Source organism: Acanthochromis polyacanthus, chromosome 5, assembly GCF_021347895.1.
Source record: "Acanthochromis polyacanthus isolate Apoly-LR-REF ecotype Palm Island chromosome 5, KAUST_Apoly_ChrSc, whole genome shotgun sequence".
Taxonomy (NCBI): domain Eukaryota; kingdom Metazoa; phylum Chordata; class Actinopteri; family Pomacentridae; genus Acanthochromis; species Acanthochromis polyacanthus.
This window is the reverse complement of record NC_067117.1, coordinates 25,203,790-25,220,100: the sequence shown is the minus strand read 5'-3', so window position 1 is coordinate 25,220,100 and position 16,311 is coordinate 25,203,790. Positions and strand designations below refer to the sequence as shown.

Genomic DNA, 16,311 nt, shown 5'->3' with positions numbered 1-16,311 from the left:
TCCTCTGGTGATAGACAAGCTGTTTTTTGTGTTTGTTTTGCCCCAGAGATTCTTCTGGGGGTTAGTTGAGGTTTTTCTAAAGGTTAAAACTGGTGTCTCTACTGGAGTCAAAGCTGTTTAATCTGAAGTTAGATAATTCTGTCAAAGGCCCACATGGAAGAAAAGCCTAAGAACATATTGGGAATAAATGTAGTACATGAAGAGTCATTTCTCCATAGGTTAAAAGAGGAAAAAATTAACCTTGTGTTGTTGTAGCAAGTCTTAAGGGTCCTCCAAAGCTTGCGAAGTTTGAGCATGTGGAAATTACAGTTCTATTTGTGCTGATACAGTGAACACCATGTCTATATGCTCGCTAGTTACTGAATAAGGTCATGAAGCCCCCGGCCATAATTAGTCTTCATTAGTGATGCACGGTTCAGTTGTGACATCACTCAGAGCCTCTCATGCACTCCAACTTGTTCACTCATGTGTCAAGGGTTAATTTTTCTACATGTACACTGAGCATGGCCATCCAAATGTAAAAGTATTCTGATAAATTGGGGATATTAGGTACCAAGGAGAGCACGTTCATGAGAGATGAAAACAGCAGCAACCGAGTCGAGTTGAGTTTACTGGTTTGTACTGGTTTATAGTGTCTAATGATCTCAGCTCCCGGTGCACATAGTGTCGAGTCCCTGAGGCAAAAACATCTATCAGTCACTCTCAGGCTTGCACTGAATAAAGCAAGCTAACCTTTGTAATACACTACTCAAGTTTACCTGCTATATACAATATCTGAGACTGATTTGACCCTCATATTAGCTGGAACATGATGAAGTTTCAGGTCCAGAGGCCATACAAGCTTCCCATGCCACTGTGTGTTAGCATCATGCTGCAGCACGCAGAAATGCAACGTTTATCCACATAGTCACAAAAGATTTGAAAATTCCTATCTTCTGTAATTGTGAAACGGTTAACAAATGTCAAACATGGAACCAAAGTAGAGTTTCTGGTTCATGTACTTTTGTTCCTTTGCACTTCACCTTCAAAAAGGCATTCTTTAAGGGGCATTTTAGCTTTTAATGATTTATAAACAGCTGTGCCCGACGAAGGTACAACGTTTAGCAAATACTTTGTACCCCATCACAAATGTACTAACATCAACGGAGAACCAAATTTCAGTGCTAACAATCAAGACTGGCAGACCAACAGACACCGCAATAAATTAATGGTTCAACACTTGAACAAAGAAAACAACCATTACCTCTACAGTATTTTGGACAATGAGGCTTTCTCATTGTGTGAACGTTGCAGCAGAGATGTTGTACTCCACTGTTGGAGATATAATGTCAAGAAAAACTGTAAGTTGCTTCCAAATTAGTGCAGTTAATGAGGACACTTTTCACAACTTTTCACTCATCAGAAAAGGTTATCTTACATGTGATTTATGTTGCTTTTGGGCGTTGTGACCGAAGCAAATGGTTCAATGGTTTAGCACGCAGCAAACTGCAGCTTTTTCACGAAATCAAGAGCTCCCTTGGATTGAAAAACGTGAGACAACAATCAAAATCCAATCGATCTGTGAGATTGCCAATGATTCTCACCTCTCTTCTCTAATCCTTTTGCTCAAGTCACGACTGAATCGACACAAATCAGCAGATACTTGAACACAGGCTGACCGGTTATACAAATCAACACATTCTTTTGACGAGGAAAATAGAAAAGTCAAACAAAGTCAATCTTTTTGAAGTCGTGTCTATTAAAACTTACTTCTCTCATTTTTTCAGTGTTTGTCCTGCACTACATAGGATGAAAAGACTAGTTTGGCACCAGAATCACCTCTACGTCTCCAGTGCATTGCAACACAAGTAGCTGTTGTGAGATAATGAGCGTGTGCAGCATACATCTGTATCTTTAAGTAGCTGCTTTTTTTGTTAACTTAATGAGACATCTAAAGCTGTTGGGCTTGTTTATATGTTTACTAAGGATGACAAACACTAATGATGCCTTCATTGTGAGTGAATTTCATTAAAAACAGCATTTTGTTTACAAAAACTGTGAATCTAGTCTTAGCATGCAAAATATCTGTCATTTACTGGTTGCAATGCACAATCTCCCTCAGGCATAGTTCTTTAACAGAAAATGCAAAAGGTTCCACAGTTCTTATGTTCAGTCTAGATAAAGGTGTGTTTGATTTTCGTTATTTCGCTGTAGAGCAAAATCAGCTGACTCACCCTGACAGCTAAAAAACTCGACTGGAACATGACAGCACCATTCACTCCTCTTTCGACTTGCAAAAAACATTAATCAGACAGACAGAGAGGAAGATAATCACATTTTGATTTGCAGCGCATTTGGTACACATGCATTATGCACACTGAAGGCTGCGAATCCTTTGTACTCTCAACAGGAGCTGTCTGCACATTCCCACATGTTGATAGATTGGTATCTATGGTTACTAGAACACTTTTATTGCTTTTCAACACTGGATCATGGTCAATATAATTTGAGTTTTCGAACAAGATTTTCCAAAAAAGACTCTTTCATGTCAAAGTGAAACAGATTTCTACAAAGCAATGTCAATTAACAATATCAAAGATAAAATGAGTGACTGCATTAGTATGGTAGCTCTGGTTGGCTGTTCCCAAGACTGTACATTTTTGGAATAGAGACTTCAGATGTTGTACCTGGAATCTGTTGGACGTACTCTCCCAGTTTCAGGGTTACAACCGCTGATGTTCCTTTCGCCCCTGAAATCACTGTAGGTTTAAACTTCAACATCTGTCCCAGTTGTTCCTGTTGCTCCCGGTGCTTCTTGATCTTCTCATGCCCCTTCTTCCAGATGTTACTGGCAGCATAGATTGTCATATATATCACGAGTGTACCAAAACTTTGTCAGGTTGATTCCAAGCAAATGTTTGAAGGCTTTATGCTCCGTTGTTCTCGACAACTTGTGTTGCTGTGTTCCATTTGGACTTGGAGACTTGGTACAGAGGTTTCTGTGCATTTGAGGGGTTTATCATGTTCTTGTCTCTTGTGTTGCTGGGTCTCAAGTGCACCTTAGTGTTCTGTAGTGTAGTGAGTTTTGTTGACTTGATGAAGACCGAGTTGGGTTAGCCAGAGGTTAAAAATGCTTCCTCAATATCTGTATGCTCCATGTTAATTCTGTCTGTCTTGGCAGGGATATGCTCTGGTTCTGATAACCTCTAGCTTACGTTCCAGTGTGATGGCAATCAAACCTTAGCTTATGGTCTCTGTGCGTAGGTTTCTGTAAATGTCAATGCTCAGACTTCTGTCCTCACAGCAAAGTCTAAAAAAGCCTTGACATTCTCCGTTAGAACTTGATGTTTCTGTGCTGAGTTGTTCTGTGACAGCCTCAACTTTTTGAACTTTGATTTTGACCCAGGTGTCATCGCCATACCTGATCTAAACCTGTGTCTGACAGTTGTTCCCTTGAAAGGGAGAGATTTGTCACGATACAGAACCCATGGCAAAATGAAGCAATACCTGGGACTTACCACCATTCAGTTAGAACTGAAGATGCCTCTTGGATGACATGAGGCTCGTTCAAGAACCGAAAGTTAAATTGCTTTTTACTGAAGCTCTTAGGACATTCAAAAGTAATAAAGTTGTGGTAGGAACATCAACCTAGTAAAACAAACTAATAACACCAACTTGGTTCGCTTAATATGATATTTCCAAAACATATTTCTTCATGTACTGTTCAGATTTACAAGGGAAACAAAGTCAAATACAAGGTACATGTCTGGAGGAGATACTGCTTTGGCTATTTAGCTGCAGGTCCTGCAGCTAAATAGCCAATCAGGTTATGGTTGCTAGGGGAAAATTACTGATAATTGGCCTATCGGCATCGCCAAATTTAACGCCGATGGGGCGCTGGAAATGTCGCCCCAACTGCTACATAAAAAGCGTGAACGTTTATGATCGTTAGAGCTACTTGAGGAGCCAGCGATAGTTTTTTTCCGTAGTGCGACTCCCAGACTCCGTCCTACATCGGGAGGAAAAGAGGAGGGAGAGACAAACACATGCACACAGAAAAATAGACACACAGGAACAGAGACTCACAGAGGAACAGACACACACAGGAACAGACACACACAGGAGCAGGGACAGAGTGTCTTTTAAGTTTATTTTACATTCAATGGGCAGTATGTAATAATAATATAGTTGTGGGTTGGTTGGTTGGTTCTCACTTCTTTGTATGTTACATTTTTATAGGAAATGTTCTCTTTCATTCTCTCTTCAAAAATAACTCAACCCACATTGATAGCATAACGTCTAATATGTCTGTAAATTGTTACTACTTCTGTGAAACTGGAAACTGAAATTAAATTATTATTGTGGACCTGTAGTCATTTTCCGACTGTTCATTTGAATGCTTATGCTAGATTAGGCAGGGAAATCTGTTGGCACACCAGCCCCACCAAGATTTTTTTTTCACCAGCCGCCACTGCTGCTTAGAGTCTACTTAGGTCAAAACTTTATGGATTCTCATTAATTGAGTGCTCTCCCTGCAAAAATAAATGAATTAACTAAACCAGTAAAGCAATACAATGTGTAACCATTAAGCAAAATTACATAAGCAGCGTGTGAACCACTCATTCCTTACAGCATACAAAAGTCTCCATTGAAAGCAAGTGGCCTCTTAATGTTAAGGTGTGATGGAATTTGCAGCTGGAATAATAGAAATTACCATTACATAATTAGTTGCTCACATATATGTGAAATGTGAATAGGGGAGCACTGATGCCTTTGTGGAACGAAAGCACGAAAGCAAAGACATCCCTGAGAATGGATTAGCTTTTACCTTGTGTAGCTATCGAGGACATTTTTTTGTTTTCGAAGTACGATGAAAAGAAAATGGTTCATTCTTGTACTGTATGCAAAATTAATTTCATATTATGAATGCCATCAATTGTCAGTCAACAAGAGGCTCTGAGATGCGACAAACGATCTTTTTCTGCAGTGCTGTTTCCACCACATTTGTAAGGCATCACAACTGATGAGACAAATGGGATGAACCTGTTGCTCCAACATGTTTCTTTCATAGCAAGATGGCATCGACACTGAACTTCACCACCTTGAAAGAGAGGCTCGGAGCAATTTTTCCAGTCACACAATCTGCAGCTGTGCTCGTGTCCTTCCATTTTTGTACATGCAGTCCTCTGCTGTTAGTTTGACAGCCAAGGACAAAATTTATACTCTGCCATTATACCACTGTATGAAAGACCAATGAGTGGGGAGCAAGGCGAAGCATGGCAGGACTGAGCTGCTTTGATAGAATGTTAATTCTGCACAAAGATTGTGAAATGGCACAGTGGAGCTGCTTCTGAAAGAGAGGGACCGACTGGGACTGGGAATGGAGGGTTATCTTCTTTAATCCACAGCATTTCTGGATGTGGGATACACAGCATTGCTGACCTCATAATCAGTTAAAGATCCTAAACAGTGAAAATCCATTTTTCTTTTCTTTTGGGGGTGTTAGAAACTGTGAGGTGTAAAATAAACATCGATCTACACACGTGGACAAAATTGTTGGTACCCCTCAGTTAAAGAAGGAAAAACCCACAATTCTCACTGAAATCACTTGAAACTCACAAAAGTAACAATAAATAAAAATTTATTGAAAATTAAATAATCAAAATCAGCCATCACTTTTGAATTGTTCATTAACATAATTATTTAAAAAAACAAACTAATGAAATAGGGCTGGACAAAAATGATGGTACCCATAACTTAATATTTTGTTGCGCAACCTTTTGAGGCAATCACTGCAATTAAACGATTTCTGTATTTGTCAATGAGCGTTCTGCAGCTGTCAACAGGTATTTTGGCCCACTCCTCATGAGCAAACAGCTCCAGTTGTCTCAGGTTTGATGGGTGTCTTCTCCAAATGGCATGTTTCAGCTCCTTCCACATATGTTCAATGGGATTCAGATCTGGGCTCATAGAAGGCCACTTTAGAATAGTCCAACGCTTTTCTCTCAGCCATTCTTGGGTGTTTTTGGCTGTGTGTTTTGGATTGTTGTCCTGTTGGAAGACCCCTGACCTGCGACTGAGACCAAGCTTTCTGACACTAGGCAGCACATTTCTCTCCAGAATGCCTTGATAGTCTTCAGATTTCATCGTACCTTGCACACTTTCAAGACACCCTGTGCCAGATGCAGCAAAGCAGCCCCAAAACATTACTGAGCCTCCTCCATGTTTCACCGTAGGGACAGTGTTCTTTTCTTCGTATGCTTGGTTTTTGAGTCTATGAACATAGAGTTGATGTGCCTTACCAAAAAGCTCCAGTTTGGTCTCATCTGTCCAAAGGACATTCTCCCAGAAGCTTTGTGGCTTGTCAACATGCATTTTTGCAAATTCCAGTCTCGCTTTTTTACGAGTTTTTTTCAGCAGTGGTGTCCTCCTTGGTCGTCTCCCATGAAGTCCACTTTGGCTCAAACAACGACGAATGGTGCGATCTGACACTGATGTACCTTGGCCTTGGAGTTCACCTTTAATTTCTTTGGAGGTTGCTCTGGGCTCTTTGGATACAATTCCAACGATCCGTCTCTTCAATTTGTCATCAATTTTCCTCTTGCGGCCACGTCCAGGGAGGTTGGCTACTGTCCCGTGGGTCTTGAACTTCTGAATAATATGAGCCACTGTTGTCACAGGAACTTCAAGCTGTTTAGAGATGGTCTTATAGCCTTTACCTTTAAGATGTTTGTCTATAATTTTTTTTCGGATGTCCTGGGACAATTCTCTCCTTCGCTTTCTGTTGTCCATGTTCAGTGTGGTACACACCTTTTCACCAAACAGCAGGGTGACTACTTGTCTCCCTTTAAATAGGCAGACTGACTGATTATGAGTTTGGAAACACCTGTGATGTCAATTAAATGACACACCTGAGTTAATCATGTCACTCTGGTCAAATAGTTTTCAATCTTTTATAGAGGTACCATCATTTTTGTCCAGGCCTGTTTCATTAGTTTGTTTTTTTTAAATAATTATGTTAATCAACAATTCAAAAGTAATGGCTGTTTTTGATTATTTAATTTTCAATAAATTTTTATTTATTGTTACTTTTGTGAGTTTCAAGTGATTTCAGTGAGAATTGTGGGTTTTTCCTTCTTTAACTGAGGGGTACCAACAATTTTGTCCACGTGTGTATCTGTCTGTCTGTCTGTCTGTCTGTCTGTCTGATCTCATTCAAATAATGTCCAATTTTTCAATGCCAGCTTCCATTATGATGTGGGAGCAGCTTTTGCAGCATCACTTCCTGTTCCTGGTCTGCCATGTCTCTTAATACTTTGTAATCTTGTGCATTCCTATCTGTTAATGTGACTACAAGCAATTTAGACTTGTGGTTTGTTGAGAAAGATATGTAAATGTTACTGGTTTTGATTAAGTAAGACTGTTATTGCAACTTTTATGAATAAGTGATCAGGGTGCTCATTCAGACAATAAACCACATTCAGTCACCTTCAGATCAACTGAAAGGATTGCGTGTCTAACAGGAGCTGCAGTAAAGATCTGCATGCTACAAAGACACAGACCGCATGCTCACCCATACTCTTCTCCGATGTTATATTTATAGATCTGTCCTCAGCCATGCATGTACAACAAAGAATCATAATATATAGAGAAGAAGAAAAAAACATTCAGTTAGGTTTAAACAGAGGATGCTGGCATGTTATGTGGTTAAAAATAATTGAGGATACCCGCTGAGAGCACAGTGTGCTAACAGCAGCAGCATTATGTCATCCGAGGAACTGATCCACTGATTACAAGCTCTGGCTAAAAGAATCCGATGTTCGTAAAAATAAATAAATAAACATAATCTACTGGCATGTGTCCTTCCCACATGTTTATGGATGTGGAGCAAATGAGATTGAAGATGGCAGAGGAGGACAGAGTCAGAGGATGACAACAGCTCTGGATGTACAGTACTGCAGTCTGTGTAAAATCCAACATTTCTGTACATTCCCAGAGGTGAACAGCACGGTTAATCCCTCTGCGCTGTGCTGGGTCAGCTGCCAGGAGAAAGGTCTGTTGTCAAGCATGTAAATACTCCTTCATGACTCTCTGTCTTCATTAGATCGTAACCATTAGTGCTAAAACAGCTGCTGCCAAAGGGAGGCCTATAAACTCGGAAGATGCTGACGCTGAAGTCATCAAGCCTGTCAGGTTGCCAAACACTCTTATTATCCCTCTTGCGTCCCTTTTAACTAAAGACTTCTTCCACAAAGTAGCATCTTCTCCTATTATACTGAGAAAATAATTTTTGCTTCATTAGTGAAAAGGTGCAGAGATGTTTGAAAGCATTTGGGCGCAGTGAGAATTTAGATGACAGTTTTCATGAATTGGGATAACTAGAGACGCATATGAGACCACAATACCTAAAAAACAAAGTAAAATAATGGCTCCATTTTGCTCAAACAGGCTTTTTTCTCTAATACCCTTGGCTCCTGTTCTGTGTTTACCCTGTTCTTTGGTTTAACTTCACTCTTTGCTTTAGACGAGTGTGTAAGACAACTGAATACAAATGTTCTTCTAAGGTAGAAAATGATACTACTATACAAGAGCTGTGAGCGCTTATATAGCTGCAACCTTTTCCTCACCTGTTCTTCACATTTGCATTTTCTGAAATAAGTGTTTCCTTAGTCTGAGGAATAAAAGCGTCCATTGAGGGATTCTCCTATGGAAGAACCCTAGTCATTACATGAACTGACTTTGCAAGGGCTTAAAATGTGCAGTGATGCACACTGGTTACTAATGAACACTGCTCACTATGGATTATGCAAGTCAAGCCATAAAACGGCATTAAAGATTTTGGCACTGTGATAGCAATGGTGATATATCAGAGATGATGGTTTGCTAACTAAACCACTATTGTTTTTGACAACTTCCTAATACAGCCCAGTATCACAGCCAAATAAGTAATAGATGGTTGCCGTCATATTTTGCTTCATCTGGACATTAAAAATTAGGTTTTCTCTGACCAAGTGCAATGAAAAAAATGCAACTGCCTCCCATATTTTCAACTAAAAATGTTCTACAAACCCTAACCATAAATGAAGAGTTCATTTGCAAAAACAGATAACTCCGTTTTGATAAATTTTCAGAAAACTTTTTTTTATTGTTTACTTGAGATCATATCAATCAAACTGAAGTTGAGTGGATTTGACTCAGTAGAAAAATACATGACAAAATAGAGAAAAAAATAAATTATTAGTGTTATTTTTATTATCTCAAGTAAACAATAAAAAAAAGAGTTTTCTGAAAACGGAGTTACCTGTTTTTGCAAATGAACTCTTCAAATGTTTCTTGACTTGCTAGCTAAGTTTGCTATCTGGAGGGACAAGGGTTTGATCATCCATCTCGTCCATCAAGATGCTAATCTAGTCAGTGTTGCTTTTTTTTGTAATTGGAGCAGAGCGTTCATTCCTGCTTGTACTTTTCATGCCTTGGCAAAATTCCACATGAAACTGATCTTGTAGGAAGTGGCTGTGGCTCAGGTGCAAGAGCAGGTTGTCCAATAATCGCAAGGTTGGTGGTTCAATTGCCCTTCACTGTCAAAGTAGCAAAACACGGAACCCAAAATTGCTCCCGATATCAGGCAAGCACTCAGGAAACTAACTTGTATGCAAGGTGCTTGCCTGATGAATGACTGAGAAAGACTTCGTAAAGCGCTTTGAGTACCACTAAGATAGAAAAACGTTATGTAAGTGCAGACTATTTACTACCTGGCTGATGCTTTGGCATGTAACATACGTTCATGTATTACTCATGTATACTACACTGCTATAATTACTGCCATCAGGAAATAGAGATATGATGATTTCTTAGTATTTTTAATGATGTATTAATGAAGACCGTTTAAACAACGGGGCACTGATGAAAGTGTAAAGATGCAAAACATCACTTCTGGTGCTGCTTGACTTCAGTGTAACCTTTGATACTGCTGGCATAAAATCCTTCTGAGCAGACTGTACACGTTGGTGTGAATCATCTGAATGCTAATTAGCCTAAATGTATTTAGCATTAAAGTGCACACAGCAAGCAGTGGAAAGATGGTGTTCCATAGCCTCTTTTGCTGAAGATGCAGGGCTGATATTGTTGCATGGTGACACTCTGTGTGGATCATTATGTATATGACATCCAGATTTTCTTATCTCTCTCTCTCTCTCAGACCGCGATCCCAAAGACTCTCTGAGGCAGTGTTCAGTGATGTGAATTTGCTAGATACAGTACAATTTCCTTTAAATACAAATCGGAAAATCACTGCAGCTTTCATTTCATATTTGGCAACAAGTAAGGAAGATGAAGTTGTTTCTTGGCTTGATGATAGAACAGACAATAGCCCATCATTGTGTTTCAATAGAAGAATACTGTGTGTACATAGAAAGTGCTTTACATTCAGGATGTTGCAGAGCATCAACATCACTGTTTCTTTAAAGGTTGTGTTCAAGGACCATATGAAGCACAGCATGTCTCCTGCTTACAGTCACAATAATTTGCATTACATCTAAGAAAATAGGGTTGAAAATGTAGAAAGATCAAGAGGCCTTTTGCCCTAACATGATTTAGGGAAACTGATGACTGCGTGTAGAGCAGCGTGGATTCTACAGTTTCATTAAAGCAGATGCTTTTATCTAAAGCGATGTACATCTGAGAGTAGAGGTGGATGACTGAAATGTTTTGTTCTTCACCAAAAAGACATCAGACAGCTTCAGCACATTCAGAATACTGAGGGTTTAGCAAATTCTGGAAAAAAAAACAGAGGAGGAAAAGCAGTTCTCTGATTTATTTGGAGAATAAAAAGTAAATTAGAATCTCAATTGGTCTCTCCTTTAAGAATCAGCTGGTTGAACCTTAGGAGGACAGGCAGGTTGGCTGAATTTAATGGTTGTGAAGTCATCTGAAAAATCTAAATATAAATACATCAATAGGAGCAGAAAGTTGTCAAACAAGTGTGACTCTAGCTACAGACACAACAGGTGACTTTGCTGATTTCAGCGTGTGAGTTACTTTAAACTACACCCCGGCTTTGTCCACTTTGAAACTTTTTAAATCAGTGATATTGTACAAATAAACTTGCATCTCTTTGCACGATGAATCAAACACACACACAAGACACTCCTGCATGCTGGACTCTTGACTTTCTGTGTGACTCAGATGTCAGTGTCAGTCCGTCGAGCTGTGATGAAGACAGATTTAGCTCACAAAGTGTTGATTGGCCATGTCAGTCAGCTACATATGAGGGGCCGCTGTTCTCAAACACGCGACTTCAGGCGATTGCACTCATTTCTTCCCTACAACAAACCCGGGCCTCCACGTGTTGCTCAGTCAGTCATCTGGATTTCTTTGCAACACATCAGGTTTTGAACTTCAATTTTATCAATTATCACCTTTCAAATTTCTGACACGTTACAGTATAACAGTACTAACTGGCCGAAAAACTGTTCAGCAACACTATTATGGAGCACTCATAAGAATATTGTCGTTATTGATTAACCGTTGAGGTCTTTCAGTCTACAGAAAGCTACAAAATCATTGAAAATAGCTGTCAAACATTCTCTGTCAAGGGCTGTCCAAAAATCCCAGCAATTTCTCACATCTAAGAAATTCAAACCTGCTAATATTTCTGAATATTATTGAAATTAGAATGCAGGAGATGCCATCCTGACTTTTTTTTAATGACTGGACTAAAATGAATGGCAGAAAACTTTCAGATGTTCATTCAACCACACAGAAGCATTAGGATAGTACCACGTAAGCACGTCATAGGCTGATCTAACTCTGAACCAACATCATACAGTGTAAGAGGCCAACACAGTTAATTAGCGATAACAATGGGACCCTGATGCATTGTCTCCCTGCAATAATGACCATTGTTGTGACTCCAGAGTCTGTTTTCATGAGCGTACTGACCGCAGAAATTTGTGTCCATGAATCAAAGCTGCTTTCTTTGTGACGACGGATAAGAGCAGGTTTGAAAGGATATATCAAAACTGTGGCCTTGGAGTCTGAAAAGGTGAGAGGGGGAGGACAGCGAACATATGACACAAGACTACGCTGAATATGTTAGCATTGATCCCTGGACAGCTTCAGCATATCTGAGTGCAAGATGAGCTTTGGTTTTGGTATGAAAACGTGGTTTAATGATCAAGGGAAAGGGCATTGTCAGTGGGAAAGAAAACTGAAAGGCAGGGATGTTGTCATGCCAAAGTTTACCTTGGACGTCTTCTTTTTATTTTTTCTTCCTACGGCTTCTGCAAGGCAATGCTGGTGTGAGTGAGTCAGAGAGTTTTTGAATGGCGGGCTGGGTTTATAAACCTCCGCCCGGCCCTCAGCACATGAGTTCGGAGGCCACTTGGTTCTGCGGTCTGTCACGGATGCACATGCAGTGCGGTCCGTCAGCTTCAGCATCCTCTCTTTTCACCCTGGAGGGCTCGGTAAAACAAAGACAGCTCTTCATCATGAGGTCCTTCATCCTGCTGCTCTTCTGCACGTTGCTGGTGTCGCGTGGCTCTTCAGCCGTCATCACAGGGGTAAGTGGAAGCAAACAGGTGGATACCTTATGGGGAAATGGACGGATCTTAGCATGATAGGGATATGCAGAACATGTTTTTGCAACAAGGTGTGAACTGCTTAATAGCTGCATTGGTTTTAAGGGAAGTTGCTTTGACCAAGAATGCAGTGATTTTTCAAATGGAGCATTTGAGTGAAATTAAATTTTTCAACTCAAAACATACAAAAAATGATTAAAATTAAACATTTTCAGAAGAATGCTCATGTAATCATCCTTCATTTGTATTTTTCCTTCTAATTTAAAACATTGGGAAATTATTACAAATAACTGCATAAAGCCTGAAGATTTTATGGAATTTTAAAGGTTAAACAAAGGAAAAATGGAAAAATATTTTCAGCATGAAGTGGGAATGTATTTTATAATCTATATTATCTGTAAAGAAATAAAACTTTCAGTTCAGAGAAGCCACTCATGCAATGTGTAATCAGGCCTTTTGCGGATTGTAAAAGCATGAGGGATGTTAGATAATCATCTTATCCATAAATACATATCAATTTACATCAACTCATAAAGCTGCAGATGCATCCTTGGAATGATTTCACAATCCAAATCATATTTTACACAACACCATAAGCATAAATTACATCCATAACCCGCTAATAAAACAGCCATTTCTGTCAGCGCAGCCCTTTCACGCTGTGCTGCTCATGTGAATTGAGAGAGGAGCACGCAGCCGTAAAAGCAGAGAAGATTTTCATCCTCGTCTGTCACATGCAATCACTTCTGTTCCTCTTCATTGTGTTGCCTTCATCTCATGCAAAGTGAGAGCTGTCACTCAGCTTCTCGTCCCGCCGCTCCAAACAATAAATCACCACCAATCCTGAAGTGTTTTGTTGCCGTATGACTGCTGGTGTAATCACACGCCACCATTAGCATAATAACGCCGTAACAGACTGCAGTTGTGTATCGCACCTCTGCTGCTGACACATTTCCCACCTATCCATTACATGCCTTTTCCTGGTAATATACAAGTTACCCCATATGAGTGCATCGCATACATACATTAGGTTTATTACATAATTGCATGCATAATTACAGATTCAATCTTCCCTTTGATTACACAAAACACCTGAGTGACTGCGTGTCATTGAATTATATGCAAGATGTATTGAATTTTTGACCACTGGGGAAGGATAAAGAAGGCAGTTAGCACAGTAATTAGTAAATGTCAGTCAGTTAATCCGTTGATGTGTTTGCGTTTCATTTTCTGGACATATTTGTGCATATTTAGGCCTGTGAGAAGGACTCTCAGTGTGGAGGAGGGATGTGCTGTGCAGTGAGTTTGTGGATTCGCAGCCTGCGTATGTGCACACCCATGGGTCAGGAGGGAGACGACTGTCACCCAATGAGCCACAAGGTGAGCATCCTGACCTCCCTGTTGCTGGGTGTCATCTGGGATACTGATTTCAGGTCCAGATCTAGCGTATTTATTATTTAAATGAAGTTTTATAAATGGAGCTGTCTATTTATACCCATGGCAACATCGAAACTGAAGCAGCCAGCACTTGGATTTTATTTTCTGTTGCCGCTTTCACACCACAATTGACACATAATGCTGGAAAAACAGCATCTAAGAAGCTGTTAACAACAACTACTCTGCCATGTGCTTCTCTCTTTTCGTCGTCCGCCACTGCATCCGTTCTGCCTGATAAAAATGAAGCAGCCGTCTCTCTGCTTTCAGGTTCCTTTCTTCGGCAAAAGACTCCACCACACCTGCCCCTGTCTGCCCAACCTGTCGTGTGTCACCATCGTGGAAGGCAAATCTAAATGTGTCTCACCGTACAAGTATCCAGATTACTACCTCTAAGGACCAACGCCTGCAGTCTTTGTTACCCGCACTGTAACTCTTCTGTCTGCCTTTAAAAGCCTGTTTTTTTTAAATTTATTTGGAATAAAGAGATATTTAATATTTATTAATGCATCACTATGTTGGGTCGGGTTAAATTAAACTATATATTTAAAGGTAAATCCACTTGCTGGTCTTTGTTCTCTTTGATTTTAGAAGCAATAATAGGATTACAGCAGGGAAAAGATATGCACAGTCATACTTTGTTTATGTCTATATCCATTTTGGATGTAATTGAAAACAGATATTTAGCATCCTGTAGTGAATCATTCCAGTGATTACAATATTTTTAATTATATATCAGTTATGTGCTTGAATGTGCTCGAATCACACAAAGAAATGAGCTTTTTTCCCCCCTTTCTCTGTTATCTCATTTATGCAAGAAGAATTACCTCCAGATATGACACATTTCTCCATGCCGCGCTGGATTTCATGTCTCACGGTACTCTGAGTTTTTTGGTGAGCTTTCAGCTGCCCTCTGAGGAGAAACACATGTTCCTGCGCCGCTAATGAAATGCCTTGCTGAGTGGGACGTGCATGTTGGGTTACAGCCTCATTATCCAGTCACAACCAAAATGCAGATGTGACAGCAATTTTTCCAGCCTAATAGCTTTTCTAACCACAAAGTAGAAAAAGAAAAACGGCGAGAACATTTTAATTGGTGTTAAAAGATGAGGGGAGACGAGCCTTTTCTCACATTCTGCTCAGCTGTGGGTCTTTTTAAGAGAAAGACTGCAAAAGCATGAATCACTCTCAGCCCATGATTTGAGGCATTTTTTTAAGACTCGAGGCCTAAATTAGATTTGCTCAACGTGTAAAGCAATGACTCATATCAATCTTATACTTAAGTAATGGATATTGGTCTTCTGTGGATGTCGATGTGAGATCGTTCAAACAGCCTTTAAAACCCTCAATGGAGTGATCTGTAATAACGGACAGTGGAAGTCTGAAAATGAGACTATGAAGGAATACAAAGACACCGGGAACATGTCAGTGACTTGATACAGCTGTGAAAGGACATGCAACATGTGAAATATGACTTCAAATAAATTCTAACCTGTCTGATGCATTGAAAAAATTATGATTAACTTAACTTACCCAATAAAAGTGGAAATAAGAAGTTGATTAATTACAAATTTTATGGACAGAAAAGGATTTACTTGTTTTGATAACTGATAAATTGCAGGTTTTAGGTATAGATAATTGTCAAGCAATTCCACCTTCTTAAGTAAGACAATTCACTGCTTTTCTTTGACTTATGTGATAGTAAATTGAACATCTACATTTAGACTGCAACTGCGGACAGTCAGTCTGCTGATGAAGACTGTGAGATACGATTGAAAACTTCACAACAAGTAAGTATGAAGACCCTGAGGTGACATCGTTTTGGTTTTTGACTTGTCTTTGGCCTCTCAGAAATTGCAATGGACATTTGTGGAGATATTCTGCAGTTATTATATGATAGATAATATAGAACACAAATTGCTTCAATGGATGTCACCTGAATCATTTCAATTATCCTGAAGACTAGTCTGAAAATGAAAATAGTGAAGAAAAAAAAGTTACCTCAGTAGATCTCTGGAGCTGACTTCTCAACTCAACTTCAGATTAGGATACGTTAGAGTTGCATTATGGGTAATGTAGGCACCAGGGTTTCACAAGAAGGAAGAATGCTTGAAAAAAGAAGATATTTCTGGTTCTGCTACATCAACCTTGGTCCTTTTTTTTTTTTTTAACAAAACTGTCCATTGTGAGTTCAACAGTGACAGAGGAACTAAAATTTGATAATTTCATAGAATGTAAAGCCGCACACAATGCAGAATGTTTCACCACACAGTTAAGCCTAACATCTTTAGATAATGCCACTCGAAAACAAACAAATAAA

At 39.5% G+C, this 16,311-nt stretch overlaps 1 protein-coding gene and 1 long non-coding RNA gene across 3 annotated transcripts in view; one reads left to right on the top strand and one right to left on the bottom strand.

Annotated features, from left to right (window-relative positions):
- Nucleotides 1–16,311, bottom strand: part of LOC127534075 (uncharacterized) — a 54,128-nt gene that overhangs the window by 26,761 nt on the left and 11,056 nt on the right. The window contains exon 2 of one of the 2 annotated variants that reach the window (XR_007942025.1): nt 12,223–12,565. This is a non-coding gene — a long non-coding RNA (uncharacterized LOC127534075). Of the gene's footprint in view, nt 1–10,773; nt 12,566–16,311 lie in introns of those variants that run through there. The other variant, XR_007942026.1, reaches the window with a different exon arrangement.
- On the top strand, nt 12,303–14,552 carry prok2 (prokineticin 2). Its single transcript, XM_022221671.2, has 3 exons — nt 12,303–12,539; nt 13,812–13,937; nt 14,262–14,552. The coding sequence occupies exons 1-3, from the start codon at nt 12,303–12,305 to the stop codon at nt 14,385–14,387; spliced, it is 489 nt and encodes a 162-aa protein (XP_022077363.1). The 3' UTR covers nt 14,388–14,552.